General features: G+C 45.4%; 1 protein-coding gene across 3 annotated transcripts in view; it reads right to left on the reverse strand.

Annotated features, from left to right (window-relative positions):
- Znf18 (zinc finger protein 18) overlaps window positions 1-13,980 on the reverse strand; it is a 28,837-nt gene extending 14,857 nt beyond the window's left edge. For 2 of the 3 annotated variants that reach the window (XM_052756899.1, XM_052756897.1), the window contains exons 1-4: window positions 13,890-13,980; window positions 2,220-2,713; window positions 921-1,110; window positions 457-548 (exon numbers count right to left, since the gene is read on the reverse strand). In XM_052756899.1, the coding sequence (XP_052612859.1) occupies window positions 457-548; window positions 921-1,110; window positions 2,220-2,612 (675 nt within the window). In that variant the 5' untranslated portion in view covers window positions 2,613-2,713; window positions 13,890-13,980. Of the gene's footprint in view, window positions 1-456; window positions 549-920; window positions 1,111-2,219; window positions 2,714-12,320; window positions 13,670-13,889 lie in introns of those variants that run through there. The other variant, XM_052756898.1, reaches the window with a different exon arrangement.
- Window positions 13,981-17,166: the final 3,186 nt, after the last annotated feature.

The raw sequence follows: 17,166 nt of genomic DNA on the forward strand, positions 1-17,166 counted from the left end.
AAAAGACTAACTTGTCACACGTGAGAAATAACCATTCCAAGTTTCTAACAAACCCGTGTGGGTATCTCATACTAGGAAATGAAAAGCCCTTTCTTAGCATAGGCTCAAAGTAGTAGTAGTAGTAGTAGTAGTAGTAGTAGTAGTAGTAGTAGTAGCAGCAGCAGTAGCAGTAGTAGTAGCAGCAGCAGTAGCAGTAGTAATAATAATAATAATAATAATAATAATCAGAAACTACCATATTTGGGCAAAGACTTCCCAGCAACTTGCACCTTTTCCCAGAGGCCAGATCCCATCAGTCAAGATGACTAACTAGCGATGCAGGGACTCAACTCGGGGCATGGCTGCATAACAGCTGCAGTGTGTGTGGACCGAGCCTCATCTCCTCATTCTCCTCTTCTGAGTCTGTGGCCACATCGATCCTGAACTAGGGGAAGAAAGGCAGAGGACCCAGCTCACCTGATGTACTGCTGGGAGAAATGCTGTTCCCATGTCCTGGTCTCTGACAGGCCTCTCCTCTGGTCTGGCTGGAAGTTGGGAAGCAGCCAGAGCTGTGGCAAAGAACAGGCTTTCAGAATGAAGATGTTCCCTTAACCACTTCCCAAGGGGCACTATGAATTCTTCACAAATTATAACAATTTGTGGTGTCAATTGAATTCAAAGGTTTGTATTTACCTCCTAACAACTACAACCCCCTCCAAACTTCCAAACAGTTTTACCCATGTTTCTCCCAGCATCCTCCAAAGAACCAAAACCCAAATGGTGTGGCCCAATCACAGAATGGTTTAAAATACAGACCTAGGTCATTTCCACACTTTCCAGAGGCACTATATAGTTTCAGCGTACACTTAACCCTACTAACCACAATGCCCCAAATTTCTCCCAGAGAGCACCACGTAGCACAAAGGATTACTGCCCCTCACCTAACTCTGGCTCCATGTCTGATTCCTCCTTCACACCATGGCTCAGCAGCTCTGCAGGAGCTGAGGGTGAATTCTGAAGGGGCAGGTCCGGAGGCACCACTTCCAGTCTGGGATCTAGCTCACTGCCTTGGCAGTGTGCTGAGTTTGCCTTCTCGGACGAGATCTCTTGTCCTAGAACTTGGATGCCAATCTGGACACCAAACAGTGTTAATTAGAAAAGGATACAGAGTTGAGGTTGCTGACAGTTAGTGGAACTGGCCTTCTACAACAGACCATCAGACAGATAATCTTATGGCCATAGGGCAAAGAAAGGAGAAAACCCTTTCTTAACCCAGAAAAAGGACCAGAAGCTGAGGCCTGAACCAGGTCTGGGAGACCTTCAACTCACACCACTAATATGTTCTCCTGGACAGCCTCCAATGATTAAAACTCAAGGCCACCGTTTAGTAAACAGAAATTTCTTAGGTGGTGTGGGGAGATGTCTAAGTCACAAAACTAAGTAAGATATGAGGAGACCCAGATTTAATATAAGCAGCACATACTGTAGTCTCTGTTTTCTGTTCTGAGAACTCCCTGAACCCTTGTTGTTTCAGAACAGGAATTTTCCATTAGGCCTAATGCAGACTTTTCACCCACCTCGGAGGCCATGCTGGGAAGCCAGCTCTTGGTGGCCCTAAAATAGCTTCAGGATGGGGCCTGGTTGCCACGTGAGCATACCATGGGATTCCAGGCTTAAGACTTTCAGCGGACCCCACCCCCAAGGGAGAGGGACCAGGAACATCCAACCACTGATGGCAAATGAGTTAAGCAACTGTGCTAGAACGGTGAAACCCCCGGACAAATGTCTAAACAGTGGGGCTTCTGGAGCTGCCAGCTGGTGAACTCACCGAGGTTCTGATGGGGTGGCACCCTGGGAGAGGACTTGTTTGCTCCTGAGTTTTACTCTACACAATAAACTGCCAACAGTAATGACATCACTTTCCTGAGTCCTGTAGTCACTAATCATCAAATCTGACAGCCAGTTTGTTAAGACATCTGCTCTGTGGCATTTGTGAGTGGCATCTGAAGTGCAAGAGCAGCTGTGCAGCCAGGCTCTGGACCTGTATAGACAGTTGTCAGAACTGGACTGACTTGCTAATGCTCGGTTTGTATCAGAGAATCCACGGACTGGTTATTGGTTTGGAAACCCTACATATTTGCAGTTGGAAGAACTATCAGGAAAAAAAAGAAGAAAAGATAATGAGCAGAGAAGCTCCAGAGGAACCTGGGCTTAACTCAGAGACAAGATACTATGCTTACCCACTGCCATAGTCTCCGAGGATCTCCCTTCAAGCTTTCCACGAGGGTCACTGCCTCTTCTCCACTGCCTGGACACTGTTCCCTCACCCACATCTGGATCTCCCCAGGAAGAATGGTCAGAAACTGTTCCAGCATGAGGATCTCCAGGATCTGCTCTTTGGTGTGAACCTCTGGCCGCAGCCACTGGAAACAGAGCTTCCGAAGTTGTCTCAGGGTCTCCTGGGGCCCGGACATCACTTGGTAGCGAAACTGCCTGAAAAGCTGGCGAGCAGTCTCAGAGTTGGTGAGCTCTCTTGGCTGGAGAGCATCTGATCCAGAGAATGTGGTGTCTTCCGCTTTGGCCTTGGCCAGAGAAGGCAGCAGGCCCAGGGCCTGCCCCAAGTCAACAGGCATTGTCTGACTTCACGGGGCCTTTTAGGTGAGGGGCTTCCAGGACAGAACTGTCTCTGAAGAGCACTGCGTCTTCTAAGGATGCTGGAGAATGAGAGCCAATGCTGTACAACAACAACACGTGGTCAGGAACAACATATGTGTGTGACTCCTAAAAGGCCTGCAGGCTCTAACTGTTCAATGTGTATACAATTCGATTTTGAGACACTGTAAACTTGAAGCTACAAAGCTGCCCATATTTATATTTTTCATTCATCTTCAAATGTCTAGAGACTCTATAGAAGAATGGAATAGACCAGGCATGGCGGTGCGCACCTGTAATCTTAGGACTTAGGAGGGGGAGGCAAGAAGATGGAGAATTTGGAGCCAAGCTGGCCTTATAATAAGTTCAAGGTATACCTTGGCTATGTAGCAAGACTCTATTCCAAAAGAGGAAAACAAGAGGCTGGCATGATGGCTCTGCAGGTAAAGCACTTGCGGTGCAAGCTGACAAACTGAGTTTGATCCCCAGAGCCCATGGAGGAGAAAGCCACTCCCAAAAGTTGTCCTGTGACCTCCATACATGCATCGTACTATGTGCATGCGTATCCACACATACATGACAGTTTACGTTTTCAAGGAAGTACACACAGGAAATCATGTTCACTGTTTCCAAGTAAACACATACTTCTGTATCTCTGTACCTATATACTTGTAGGCTAACACATAATGCTGTTCAGGGCTGGGGAGGCAGCTCAGTGAGGAGAGTGCCAACCTAGCATGAGCAAAGTCTGAGGTTCAATCCATAGCATCTGTAAACTGGCTGAGTGACTCATGACTGCAATACCAGCACTTAGGAGGTAGAAACTAGAATCTCAGTAGTTCAAGGCCATCCTCAGTCACAATGAGTTCAAGACCAACCTGGGATACATGAGACTCTATCTCAAAATAAATATAAATCAATAAAGCTAGACAAGAGCTACAGTACCCTAGGAATCTAGGCTAATACTGAAAGGATCATATGCTCCCATAAGATGCACAGGTCTCCTCCACCATGTACTGTCTCAGCACACCACCTTATCACAGGGCTAAAACAATGGGGCCAAGAGACCACAGACCACTGTCTGCAGTTTCAACTGTAAGCCAAAATAAACCTCTCCTTCTTATAACTTGTTATCTCAGGTATTTTGTTACAGTGACACAGAGTTAGCTAACACAGCATCAGGATTTAGAAGGCAGCAAATGAAGCAGTGAAAAGGGGAACACTAAATGCCAAAGTTTAAGTGTTTTCAAAGGATCACTTACTCTAATAGCTGACTTTATTACAGGTGCTCTAACTGTGGGTCACTGGACTGACCCTTCAAATGTCATTAAAAAGGTACGAACAGCCACCATTTCTCTGTATCACTAATGGGGCGCATGCACACACACCATATACAATACATATTCATATACAATAACAACAAATTAAATTAAATTTAAAGAAGGACAAGAGGGAGGAGGACTGAAAGGAGGTGGAGAGGAAGAGAAAAGAATGGAAAGGAGGGACTAAGGGAGGAAAGGAAAGATAAGTGTAACATTCAAAATCCAACCAGAGCCATTTTTTTCAAGGGCGCAAAAAAGGACAGGTAAGAACAACTTGATGCCATATGTTTTTCATGTGGACCTCACTAAATTTATGGGTTTTATTTTTTTGTTTTTGTCGTTTTAAAGAGTCTATACATTTCATTTATATACTCAGGTAGTACTTGCAAGTGTTACAGCTCTGGAGGGAAAGGTATCCTGACTTGTCAGGAAGTTAGGCTATACCTACAGTTGTGAAGGGAGGTATCCTGGATACCTACAACTCTACAGTGAAAGGTATCCCGATTTGTCGGGAGGTCAGGCTATATCTACAACTGTGAAGGGAGGTATCCTGGGTACCTACAGCTGTGAGGAGAAAGGTATCCTCACTTGTCCGGAAGTCAGGCTATACCTGAAGCTGGGGTGCGGTGGGGGATGGTCTCCCCACAGGATATAGCAATCCTGTTCCCTTCCAAGAGAGAGCCATTAAAGCTGAGCTCTGCTCTGCCCCCCACCCCACCCCAAAGGAGCTTCCCAGCAGAAATATCCATTCCTTCTTCTGCTCTGCTCCCCTAGGGGAATGTCCCAGCAGAGGTATTCATTTCTTCTCAGCTTTAGCCCAAGATGTTACTTCTTTTTCTTCAGTGGCTAAAGGGGAAACTCCTGCAGATATGTGGCAATCTGCTATGGCTCCAGCTAAAATTTGTTACTTCTGCTCTGCCCCCAACCCCCAAGGGAGCTTCCCAGCAGAAGTATCGGTTTCTTCTGCTCTGCTATGCTCCCAAGGGAGCTTACTAGCAGAGACTCTGCTCCTCACTGGTGAAAGAAGATCTTCACCCAAAACTCTTTTAAGAAAGAGATTTACTTGGATTGCTCGTTTGTCATGCCGGGCTGCTATGAAGTTGGCAATGGGAATTGGCAAGGGTTCTTCACTAGGTACCACCCCTAATTTAGGAAACAGGAATACCAAGGCACAAGTCCCAGACCACCTAGCAGGTAAGCAGTGATATCACAGAGAATAAAGGCATTGTGAATATTTGGACATAGGGGCTGGGTGATAGTACCAAGGGTAATGGTATTATTGCAGTCTGCAGAATCCAGAATACCCACAAAGTATGTTCCTGAGGAGTTAAAGTAGTCTGTAATGCCAAAGAGAGGAATGTGAGAAACATAAGGGGCAGTAGTGACATTTGACTTGGAGCAATTAACAAGTGGTAAGGTAAGAGACTCTAACAGGACAATGGGTGAGGCCACAAATAGTGGATGACATTGTGACCCTGGAGGGACACACAACCAGCATTCTCCAAAGTGGTCAGACTAAGCATTATTCAGTAACTGATATGCAGTAGTTAGAGTCTGAAACAAGAGATGTGACAGGGAGGTGGAATCAACATCATCAAAAAAGAGTAACATTAAGGGTGTAAGAGCCTTTGAGGAGCTTTGGACCACTTCTTCTACTGTGTCTATACCTAGGAGTTGAGAGAGTGGAATGTGTACCCTAAGTATTTTGAGGATATCTGGTGGATGGGTTTGATAAATACTATAGGAAAGCTTCCCAATGACTCCCATTTCCCATCTGGGGTGCCATGAGTTCTTAGTCAGGATGTAAAAGATTCCTCGTTCTTCATAAAATGCAGAGTGTTTTCCTGAACGTGCATGATATCTTTTACAAGACCAATAAAGACAGCCTTCATAGGTTTCTGACCAGTGTCTACAGTGATCTTTAGTTTGATCATGGAAGAAGCAAGAATAGGGGACAGGTGTTCTAGCATCTGACTTTGGTGTTGTAGGGATAAGTATCTCTTTTTGACAACCTGTGGATGAGCAATCTCCAGACTCTACTACATGAGTGGTCTGGTTGAGCTTCTGGGCATATGTCTCCTGAATCTCAAATCTCCATATTTAGAGTTTGATACCAATATGGGTGAGTGGGAAGAAGTATAAGAAGAAGTAGGGCATGACCCAATAGGGTGTGGCTTGAGTCTTGACAGGATTGTGAGGTCTCTTTATTCTGAGACCAGAGGCAGGCTGGTAGTCTGTATATAGTTTTAGGGATTGTCCCTTTGCTAATTGACAGGCACGAGTAAGAGCTATTAATTCAGCCTGCTGATTCGTGATGTGAGCTGGAAGGTTTGGACCACTATGGTGTCTGAAACAACAGCATATCCTACTTCATGTACTCCTTCATATAGGAAGGCACTGCCATCTGTATAGCATGTATAAGTGGCCTGAGGTAGTGTTCCTTCCTATATATGTATAAGATAAGGGAATAACTCTTCTAGGGTCTTGATGCATGAGTGTGATGGGCAGTATGCCAGAACTTGTTGGGGGAGAAGATTTGAAATGTTAAGAGGTGGACATGGTTGAAAAGTCCGTGTTGCATCCTCTACCAATGCTACCTGAAGGGAGAGAACTCGGGAGGGAAATAATGTTAGAAGGCCCTTGTAAGTTAAAAGGTATGACAGGTGGTGAGGAGAAAGAACAGTGATGGGTGACCCAAAGGTTAACTTCATAACAGGCAGCCCTGTGGAGACCAGCTAGGAGGCAAGTTATAAATCTATTCCTAGCTAGGATGTCTCCTGGGGTATTGTAATCCCATTCAGGCTCTTGATCAGGGACTGTCCTAACCCCTACTGGGTGGGTATTATCCATTTGATGGAGTTCATCGGCATAGGCCCTAGCCTGATCCCAGCTTCGCCTACGCTCTTCTAGGAGGAGACTGTTGGTAAGGAAAGGTATGGTCACAGGATTAGGTAATGTACCTAAGAACTGGCAGTATAGGACCCTAATCTTTTTCTACTTGGGAGAGCTCATAATAATAAGAAGGGAACATTTACCCTGACTAAACCATCCACCCCGGGCAACCTCTCGCAAAGGGAGAACTGGGGCTGGTTTAGATCGGGGAGGGACAGGAGGCCCCAAGGTAGAGTGGGAATGAGTAGCGGGAGGACTAGGGGCTGTTAGTGAATTGAAAGTGGGTACCAGGGAGAGTTGACCTGGTGGACAACCTGTCACTGAGGGGGGAGGAAGGGAAACTGAAGGGACCAGAGAAGAGGGAGCTGTGGGGTTTGGTTTATAAGGGGGAGGCTCATTGCTCATTAGCTGGATCAAAGGAAATAGATTCATCTTGTTCTGACTTCATAACTAGCAGGAGCTGGGTGGGGGGAACAGGAGGCACAGAAAGAAGGCTTGGAACGAAGGTAAGAGAAAACTTTAACATAGAAGAAGTTCTCTTTCCATTTCCTTGATTGCTCACAGTAGTTGCAAAGATCCCGAATAATATTGGGATCTAGTGGGCCATTATGAGACCATTTAGATTGGTTATCTAAGGGATATTGAGGACAAACTTTATTGCAAAGGTGAACAAGTTTAGGGCCTTTCAAATCAGGCGCCAAGTATAAAGACTTGAGATTTTCTAGGAGGCATCCCAAAGGGGGATGGGAGAGTACAGAGTGCAGAGTTCCCATGGATGAGAGGGAGGGAAAAGGTCACTGCAGCCTGTAGTTGCCGGTGTCCCCTGGACTCAGGGAGGACTCAGGGTCCAAGATGGTTTAGAGGGTCATCACCCAACTCAACAGGGGTCCAGTGTAGCAAGCTTAGCCTTGCTAAGCTAGTGGAGAGACTCGGGTGCCTGGTACCAGGGCTTCTGTAGAAGCGAGAAGGCGAGAGAAAACCAAGCTCTAGGAGGAGGGACTCATCCAGAGAAAAGGGAGACTTTTGTGGCTCCTTTTGTGGGAAAACAAGGGAAGACAGGAAGGGATGCTAATACTTAAAACTGCCTGATTGCAGTTCTAAGGGTGGAGGAGTGGAGTCAGGTGAAGAGAGCCTGTCGTAGCCTTAAACACTGTACCTAGGAGTAACTCCGCTTCCAAGAGTACTAGAGAGGTACCGGACACGCAACAGTCACTTCCTCAGACCCAGGGAAATGTTCACATCGTCCAAAGGGGGAACTCACCTAATTGTCGCTATTTGATGGAACACTGAAAGATTGGTGAGCTGGAAGTTGGGTCCACTGCAGATAGACTGGAGATGAGGGATAGAGTCATAGTGTGGCTCAGACCACAAGGGGAGAGCATAGGCACCAAGAGAGTCTGTCCCAGGTTTCAGCACCAAAATATAGGCGAATATTGCAACTCTGGAGTGAAAGGTATCCTGACTGCTCGAGAGAGTCAGGCAATACCTGGAGCTGCTAGGACAGCTCAGCTCTGGAGGGAAAGGCATCCTGATTGTTCAGGAATCAGGCTATAACTGGTGTGGTGAGGTATAGTCTCCCCGAAGGAGGTAGCAATCCTGCTCCTCTCCTGGAGAGCCACTACAGCTGAACTTTGCTCAGCCCCCACTTAAGGGGGCTTCCCAACAGAGCTCTGGTTCTTCTCCAGCCCAGATGTTGCTAAAGTGGAAACCCCTGCAGAAATGTAGCAATCTCCTCCAACTCCCGAGAAAAGTTGTTACTTTTTCTGCTCCACCTTGCTCAGTCCCCTAAGGGAGGTCTCAGCAAGGTTCTTCTGTTCAGCTCCCCCTTGCTCAGTCTCCTAAAGGACTCTCAGCAAGGTTCTTCTGTTCAGCTCCCCCTTGCTCAGTCTCCTAAAGGACTCTCAGCAAGATTCTTCTGTTCAGTTCCCCCTTGCTCAGCCTCCTAAGGGATGTCTCTGCAAGGATTTTTCTGCTCAGTCCACTAAGGGATGGCTTAGCAAGGTTCTTCTTCTCTGCACCTGTGAATGAAGATCTTCACACCCAAAACTCTTTTGAGAAAGATTTATTTGTGAAGGAGTTCAGGTAAGTGGCTACCTCTACCAGGGTTGGAAAGAACAGCCCCCAACTGAACAGGCAGGGTGGTTTATACAGGATCTCTTGGGGGCAGAGTTTCCTCAGGGAGAAGATTTTCTGTCCAGGGATTGGTTAGTTTTTTCTGCTCAGGAATTGGTTAGTTTTGTGAGTTAGGGGCAGAGATGGCCCTGATTTTAGAACCAAACTGGCCTTTCTTAGCCTTTGAGCTCTTAAGTCTAAGGCCAGGGCATATTTCTTTCACTGGCTCTGATTCTAGGGACAAAGAGTGTTTCTTTGGCACTGGTCTCAGAGTCAGGGCATGTTTCTTTGGTTCTGGGTTCAGGGATAAAGTGTTTCTTTTTCTGGCTCAGGTCCCAGATCCAAGGTGTGTTTCTTTCCCTGGTTCTGGGCTTCAGGGTCAGGGTGCTTGATTTCCTGCTCTGTGATTAGTTGGTTTTACTGGTCAGTTGATTCAGGGGCAGAGATGGCCCTGATTTTAGAACCAAACTGTGTTTCTTTCACTGGCCTTTCTTAGCTTTTTAGCTCTAAGTCTAAGGCCAGAGCATATTTCTTTCACTGGCTCTGAATCTAGGGACAAAGAGTGTTTCTTTGGCACTGGTCTCAGAATCAGGGCATGTTTACTTGGTTCTGGGTTCAGGGATAAAGGGTTTCTTTCTCTGGCTCAGGTCCCAGATGTAGGCTGTGTCTGTCACTGGTTCTGGGCTGCAGGGTCAGGGTGGGTTTCTTTAGCCAGCCCCTTTTCCCTACAGGAAGGAGGAATCCAGGAGAGTGGCTGCCTCTGCCAGGGTGGAGAAGGACAGCCCCTAACTGAACAGGCAGAGGGGCTTATACAGGGCTTCTTAAGGGTGGAGTTTTTCCCAGGGAGATTTTCTGCTCAGGGATTGGTTGGTTTAGTTGGTCAGGGGCCAACTAAAGTTGGCTCTGGTTTCAGGGCCAAAGTGTGTTTCTTTCACTGGCTCTGGTTTCAGGGCCAGGGTGTGTTTCTTTCACTGGCTCTGGTTTCTGGGCCAGGGTGTGTTTCTTTCACTAGCTCTGGTTTCAGGGCCAGGGTGGGTTTATTTGGCTGGCCCTTTAACCCTTACAGTACTCAGTGGCACTGAAGTAAAAAATACATATTTGGGGAATTCCATTTCTGGCCCTGGCAAAATAAGTGATAATATAGACTAGTTAGACAACTAAACAGCTCCCAAGCTAGAGATAGCATGTAAGACAGGCAGTTAGTTTTAAGCACTTCACACAGCGGTTGAGAATGCAGTCCTGAGAGAAATTGCTGAGGTAAGCCCAAGACCATAGGGGCTGGTTATGTGAGGACAAGTCTGCAGCCACAGAGGAGGGAGCTCAAGTTCAAGTGGTGCACAATGGTCTCAAAGCTGAGGCAACAAGAACAGAACTGAAAGCCATTGGAGTGACTGGACTCTGAAGAACAAGGCAGGGAGGGACTTTGGGGATGGGGGTTGGGGACAGATGTCTATATGGGGTGTCCCCCTCGGCCCTGGTGTAGGCTTGAGACTGCCAATCACCAGGATAAAACACCAAGGTTTAACAAAGAGTAGAACACACACAAAGGGCCAGTCAGGAATGAGGCCCTGAATTTTTAATCATGCAGGCTGAAAAGACATCTAAAGACAGGAGGAAGGCCATGTGTTAGGAGTGACAAGGACAGAGTCCAGTAAGGCCCACTTTCACCTGCCCTAACAAAACTTAAAAGCAAGTTGCTACCAGATCCACAGGCAGTAGTTTCATTTCATCAACTTGGAAAGCTGTGGGGAAGCAAAGATTTGCTCCACCAAAGCATAAAGCCTAGAGTAAATACACTGCCTGCTCCAACAAACAGCAACATCTCTCAAAAGAAAACTGATCCTCAGAATCACTAATACATGCTCCAAAAGAGCCACATAAAAGAATGTAGATTAAAAGCTATAAGTTAATTTAAGTTAGAAAAGCTAGCTAGAAACAAGCCTAAGCTATTGGCTAAGCTTTCATAATTAATAAGTCTCCTGTGGTTATTTGGGAGTTGACTGGTGTAACAGAGAAAGACTTGCAACAACAAAAAACAAACAAACAAACAAACAAAAAAATCTAGTCTCTTTAAAATATTCAGTCTCCTTTAAAATCCAAAGTCTTCATAAAAACTTCAAAATCTCAAGCTGAATGGTGGTGCCTTTAATTCCAGCACTCAGGAGGCAGAGGGAGGTGGATCTCTGTGAGCTCGAGTCCAGTCTGGTCTACAGAGCGAGTTCCAGGACAGCCAGGACTACTCAAAGAAACACTGTCTCGATAATCATCATCATCATCATCATCATCATCCAAAATTGCTTAAAAGTTCAAAGCCTCTCAACTATGGGCTCCTGTAAAATCGAGTAGCCTCTCCAAGACTCTCTTCATGGTGCCAAGCCTCAACTTCTCTCCATGACCCCTTCAATTCTGGGGCTTCAAGGGCTACTGGAGCTGCACCTTCTCCAAGGGCCTATCCAGGCCTCTCACAGTGCCAAACCTCAGCTGCTTTTCCTGACCCCTTCATGCCTTCAAAATCAGCACTACGTGGATGATTCTTAGCACTACCAAGTTCAGCTGCCAGCACAAGACAGAAGCCTGGCCACCTCTGAACACAGCTTCTGTGTGCTGACCCTGAGAAAACACTTCCCCAGAATATTGCACATCAGTGATACTGGTCTCTTCTTAACCACCACTAATTTATTAGCTATAGCTGACCAGCATCAATTGTCCAAGAAAAGCAAAGGTTTTACTTTAGGGCAGTGGTTCTCAACCTTCCTAATGCTAATACCCTTGAATACAGTTCCTCATGTTGTGGTGACCCCCCAACCATAAAATTATTTTTGTTGCTACTTCATAGCTGTATTTTTACTACTGTTATAAATCGGAAGTATCCAATACGCAAGATATCTGATAGCAACCCCTGTGAAAGGGTTATTCGACCCTGGGGTCGCGACCCACAGGTTATGAATCACTGCTTTAGTGGTTCTGGTCTCTTTTTAACCACAGCTGATGCTTCAGCCCCAGGTAACCAGAACCACAGATTTTTAACTGAAAATATGCAACAGACTTGATACAGTCTTTAACTTACTCTCAAACTTCCCTCTAGGACTTTACCGGCTAAGCCTCTATCATATGCATTTTTCTCAAAACTCTTATGTTCCAAGCTCGCACAGAACAACTCACCAAGCTTTGAACACTCCATGGCTTTTCTAGCCCAAAGTTCCAAAGTCTTTCCATAATCCTCCCAAAGCAACATGGTCAGGTCTGTCATAGCAATACCTCGCTATGCTGGTATCAATTTCTGTCCTAATTAGAGTTACTATCGCTATGATGAAACACCACAACCAAAGAAAAGTTGGGGAGAAAATTGTTTATTTGGCTTACACTTCCACATCATATTCCATCACTGAAGGAAGTCAGAACAGGAACTTAAGCAGAATTGGAACCTGGAACAGGAGCTGATGCAGTGGCCATGGAGGGGTGCTGCTTACTGGCTTGCTCCTCCTAGCTTACTCAGCCTGCTTTCTTATAGAACCCAGGACCCCCAGCCCAGGGATGACCCCACCCAAAATGGGCTGGGCCCTTCCTGGTCAATCACTAATTAAGAAAATGCCCTACAGCCAGATCTTATGGAGGCATTTTTTCAGCTGAGGTTCCCTCCTTTCAGATGACTCAAGCTTGTGTCAACTTGACATAAAACCAGCCAGCACACAGTACAATTAAATTAGAAATCAACACCAATAAGGGAACTTGAAATTCTAATTTGTAGAAATTAATAATTAGTAGTCAAAAGACATCACAATGGAAATTAAAAGATATTTTCACACAAAATGATCATGAAATCACAGTAAACCAAACTTTCTGAGCTTAGAGTAGTGGTTCTCAACAGTAGCAAAATTACAATTATGAATTAGCACCAAAGTAATTTTATGGTTGGGGGTCACCACAACGTGAGGACCTGTATTAAAGGGTCGTGCAGCATTAGGAAAGTTGAGAACCACTAGGTTAGAGGGAAAACTTAGAAAGAAGTCTGTTTTAGAAGTGAATATCTATACAAAAAATCCTTCGCTATCTAAATGAACTTATTTCCTGGGTTTTACAAAAATAGCAGAATTTCACTTGGCAAAATTTCCACCTATAACCTTAGTCACACTTAGTTCTTGAAACTATTTTGGAGAACATTCAGAAAACGTTAGCACTAAATCTTACGTATTTAAATCTTACGCAACTAATACTACTTGCTCCGTGCAGTAAAGGCCAACTGCTAGCTACCCCCAAGCATTTATGGCAAGACGTCCATTTACTCAAAATTAAATTACTTTATAGAGAGACTTATGGGGTTTTACCCAAATGAGGATTTAATTCTCTTCACAGAAGGAACTCAACGATCATCAGTTATTACTGACGCTTTTACAAATCGAAATGAAATGCGCGTCTAGGTCAGCATTCTCTTATACACAAGCAAGTTACACGCACGTAGGTAGCTTTGTTTATCAGCTCACTGTAGGCTCTGCTCGTGCTATAAGTGACCTTCCTGATCGCCCCGTACGGTAAGTATTAAAAGTTTACAGATCTGGTTCCTCCATGGCTCCCAAGCAACAGCAGAGTAAGCCCAGGAAGCACTAGGGCAGACTTTCGGGCATTTGCGGGGTGCGTCTGGAGTTGTCACTGAGGGCCGGGTAACTAGCGGCTGGCCACCCAGCCTTGCAACCTGAGCCCCGAGCCTCACCGTCCGAACCCCTCTCCTGGGGCGGGCAACCCGGAAGAGCACACTTTCCGTTCCGCCCCAGTCCCCTCCCCCGCACGCGCCTGTTGGCAGCGAGCGCTACCGGAGGGGGGGCGAGACCGCTGTCTCCGCCGCAGCTCGCTCCCGACAGTTAGCGAGCTGGAGCGACAGCAGGCTTGACCCCAGGCGTCGGCGACTCCACCCGCCGGCCCAACTCAGCCGCTTACCTCTGCCCGAGCCACCCGTTCTGGAGCACTTCCGGAAGCTGGACAGCTGCGCGCCTCCGCGGCCCTGGTGACGCGCGGCGCCGGGGCGGAGCAAGGGGCGGGGCGTGTGAGGGGCGTCCAGAGGCCGGCTTTCCCATTGGCTCCCGAGAAGCGCCGCCGCTCATCACAGCCTGGGGCCTGTGCCTCCCCCAGCTAGGGCTGCGAGCGGGTGGTTCCGACCACTAAACGTCCCGGCCGGACCTCCATTCTAACCCACATAGCGGCCACAGCCTTTTCGTCCATTTTCTGGCCGACCTGCGCTGGGCCACGGCTGTCACCTCGTGACACTAAAGCGGGTTGACTGAGCCTCCCGTCCAAATCCGGGAGTTCAGTTATTGAGTAGCTGATGTACTAGACAGCAACGGTATAGAGAAGTGTCCTCTCCCTGACCCATGGTTAGAAGAGTTGACATCTCCCAAGAAACAAGGCGGGGGCGAGGGGAGCATGGTATGTTCACACGCTTGAAAAACTGAGCGTGTTCTCAGAGCCCTTGGCGCTGAAAGGATCGTAGTTAGTGAGAAAGCATTTCACAACGCTGGTTAAAGCAATCATTAATTCAGACGTCAAGAGACATGAGCAGTTGACAGGTTACCAGCCTGGCCGAGGCGGAAGTGTCTGTCACAGTTCTTGAGGACAGTTGGACTGACTGATCAGACGTTTAGGGGTTATTTATTTATTTATTTATTTATTTATTTATTTATTCCGAGGAACTTCGCTTCCAAGATCGGGTAGCTTGGTCGGGACCTTGATAAGGTTCCTGTTAAACGCGTTGGGCTTTGGTTGAACAATATTCAAGGAAGATCAGAGTAACTCAAAACTTTGAATTGCGCAAGGCACCTATGAAAATCTGATGGGAGCTGAGGCTTTTTCCCACGGGAAACATTTTGTTCTGAAATTCAGGGAGCGAAGAGAGGCAGCCTTGGAGTCCACAAACCTCAAGTTGACAGTTCTAATAAAAATATCCTCTTAGCAATTTAATTTTTTAAGCTGGCAATTAGGAAGAGGCATGGCACTTTTGAACAGACCAACCAAAATACGTTTTAAGAATAAAAAGGTATTTAACTTAGCTGAGGAAGTAATAGAAGAATACCATCCATTTTCATTTACTTCATAAATTTTTCCCAGCTTCCTCATCTGTGCCCAATGCTATACCATTAGCTAAGGATATAGCAGAGAACTATACATGCAATGCTCTGGCATTTACAAGACTATTATAGCAGCGAACTATACATGCAATGCTCTGGCATTTACAAGACTATTTTGTGAAGAAAGCTGAACAATGAATAAATAAATGCACAGGTAATAAGAAGGTAGAGTAATGATAAGTGGAGAAAATTAATTAGGTAAGATAATGGTATTAGAGTTGGGTTGCTGCAATTTATGTAGGATGATTAGGGAAGGATTAACAGATAAAACAATCTTGAATTCAGACCCGAAGTTAAGGAGCAAGTCTTGTGTGCAGGGGAAGTTTTCCAGGCATAGGAAATAACAAATGTCTAAGCCCTGAGACAATGAGTGAAAATAAAGAGGTATGAGGTCTGAGCCCTGGACCACACCAACAAATAGTTCCTACAAATGAGCATTTGCCAAGGGAGAAGGGGAGTACTACTAGGAGATAGAGTGCATTTCTAGTATGCAGGCAATCTGGCTTCCCTGGGACCAAATATAATGGATTCAGTTGGCTCTTGTGTTGAGCGGACTTGGGAAACATTATGATGAAAGGGGAGATCCTTCTCATGGAACAAGTGAGTTCAAGGCCAGCCTCGGCTACATGGGATCCTGTCTCAAAAACAAAACAACAATATTTTTACTTGTTCTGAACCTATTGAGACAGAGAAGTTGACATTTTTTTAATTCAACAGGTTTGTTAATTATATAACTTGGTTTTAACTAAACCCTAGTAAAATGCACATCTAATTCAAAAAGTTCTCTGTATAGTAATGTCAGTTTAATGATGTGAGTTATAATACATGTAAACATGGCAGAACTACATTTTCTATTTTGTTGTTGTAGCCCAGGATAGTCTTGAACTCACTTCTGACTCCCCTGCCTCTACTTCCAACCGATAGGATTACAGTTTTGTGCAGTACTGAAGCTGGAATGCAGAATATTGATTGATTAATTAATTTATATATTTAAATAATTTAACTAATTTATTTATGTATCGTGTGTACCTGTGTGGTGATAATTTGTGTATGCTCTAACAAATAAAGCTTGCCTGAAGATCAGAGGGCAAAGCCAGCCACTAGTTAGCCATAGAGGCCAGGTAGTGGTGGCACACACCTTTAATCCCAGCACTTGGGGTCTCATGCCTTTGCTCCCAGTAATTGGGAGGCACACACGCCTTTAATCCTAGCACTAGAGAGGTTGAAACAGGAAGTAATATGGCTGGGCGGAGGGGGCATATAAGGTGGAAGGAGACTAGAACTCAATCCTTTATTGAGGAGTTGGTGAGGTGAGGGGTGGCTGTGGCTTGTTCCTTTGTCTCTGATCTTCCAGCATTTACCCTGATATCTGGCTCTGGGTTTTTATTAAGACCAATTACAATTGGTGCTACATACCTGTGCTAACAAAGTCTTTGTGTATGGAGGTCAGAAGGCAACTTTAGGGAGTCAGTTCTCTCCACCCATCATGTAGTTCCCAGGATCAAACTCAGGCATCTTTACCCACTGAGTGGCCAGCTTGCAGCCTAGGATTTAGTACATGTTTAGTTAAGCACTCTACCAATGGAGCTCTATCCCCAGACCCTGAAGTACATCTATAATCAAGTCCTTTACACATATAGTAGAATCAATGGCAACGCTAACTGAATCAGATATGAACAAGAAGCCAGCAAAATATGTACATGATGCATAAGTGTGTGTATATATAGATAAACATACAAATTATATAGTTGTTATACATACAGATAGTCTATGTAAAGTATATGTAAAGATCATATGTATGCATATTGTGGTGCATGTATATAGGTGTATAGCTCTAGAACATGAAAAAAAAACCCTTTTTAGCAGTTAGCAGTCATACAGCACTCTATCAAGTACTTTATGAAACGTTATTAAATCTAATGAAAAGTGTTTGGCAGCCTCTATTTGAGTCCTAATGGGCAAGAATCAACATATAAAATATTCCACCAGAAAAATTTTAGTGCTTTTCATTGGGAGACTATTGGTTAAAATTATTAAAAATGAAAACTACATGATGATACAAAAGCTACTGACTCACAAGTGAGACTATGGAA

The sequence above is a fragment of the Peromyscus californicus genome, unplaced genomic scaffold (assembly GCF_007827085.1).
Source record: "Peromyscus californicus insignis strain IS unplaced genomic scaffold, ASM782708v3 Scaffold_3__1_contigs__length_106647218, whole genome shotgun sequence".
NCBI lineage: Eukaryota > Metazoa > Chordata > Mammalia > Rodentia > Cricetidae > Peromyscus > Peromyscus californicus.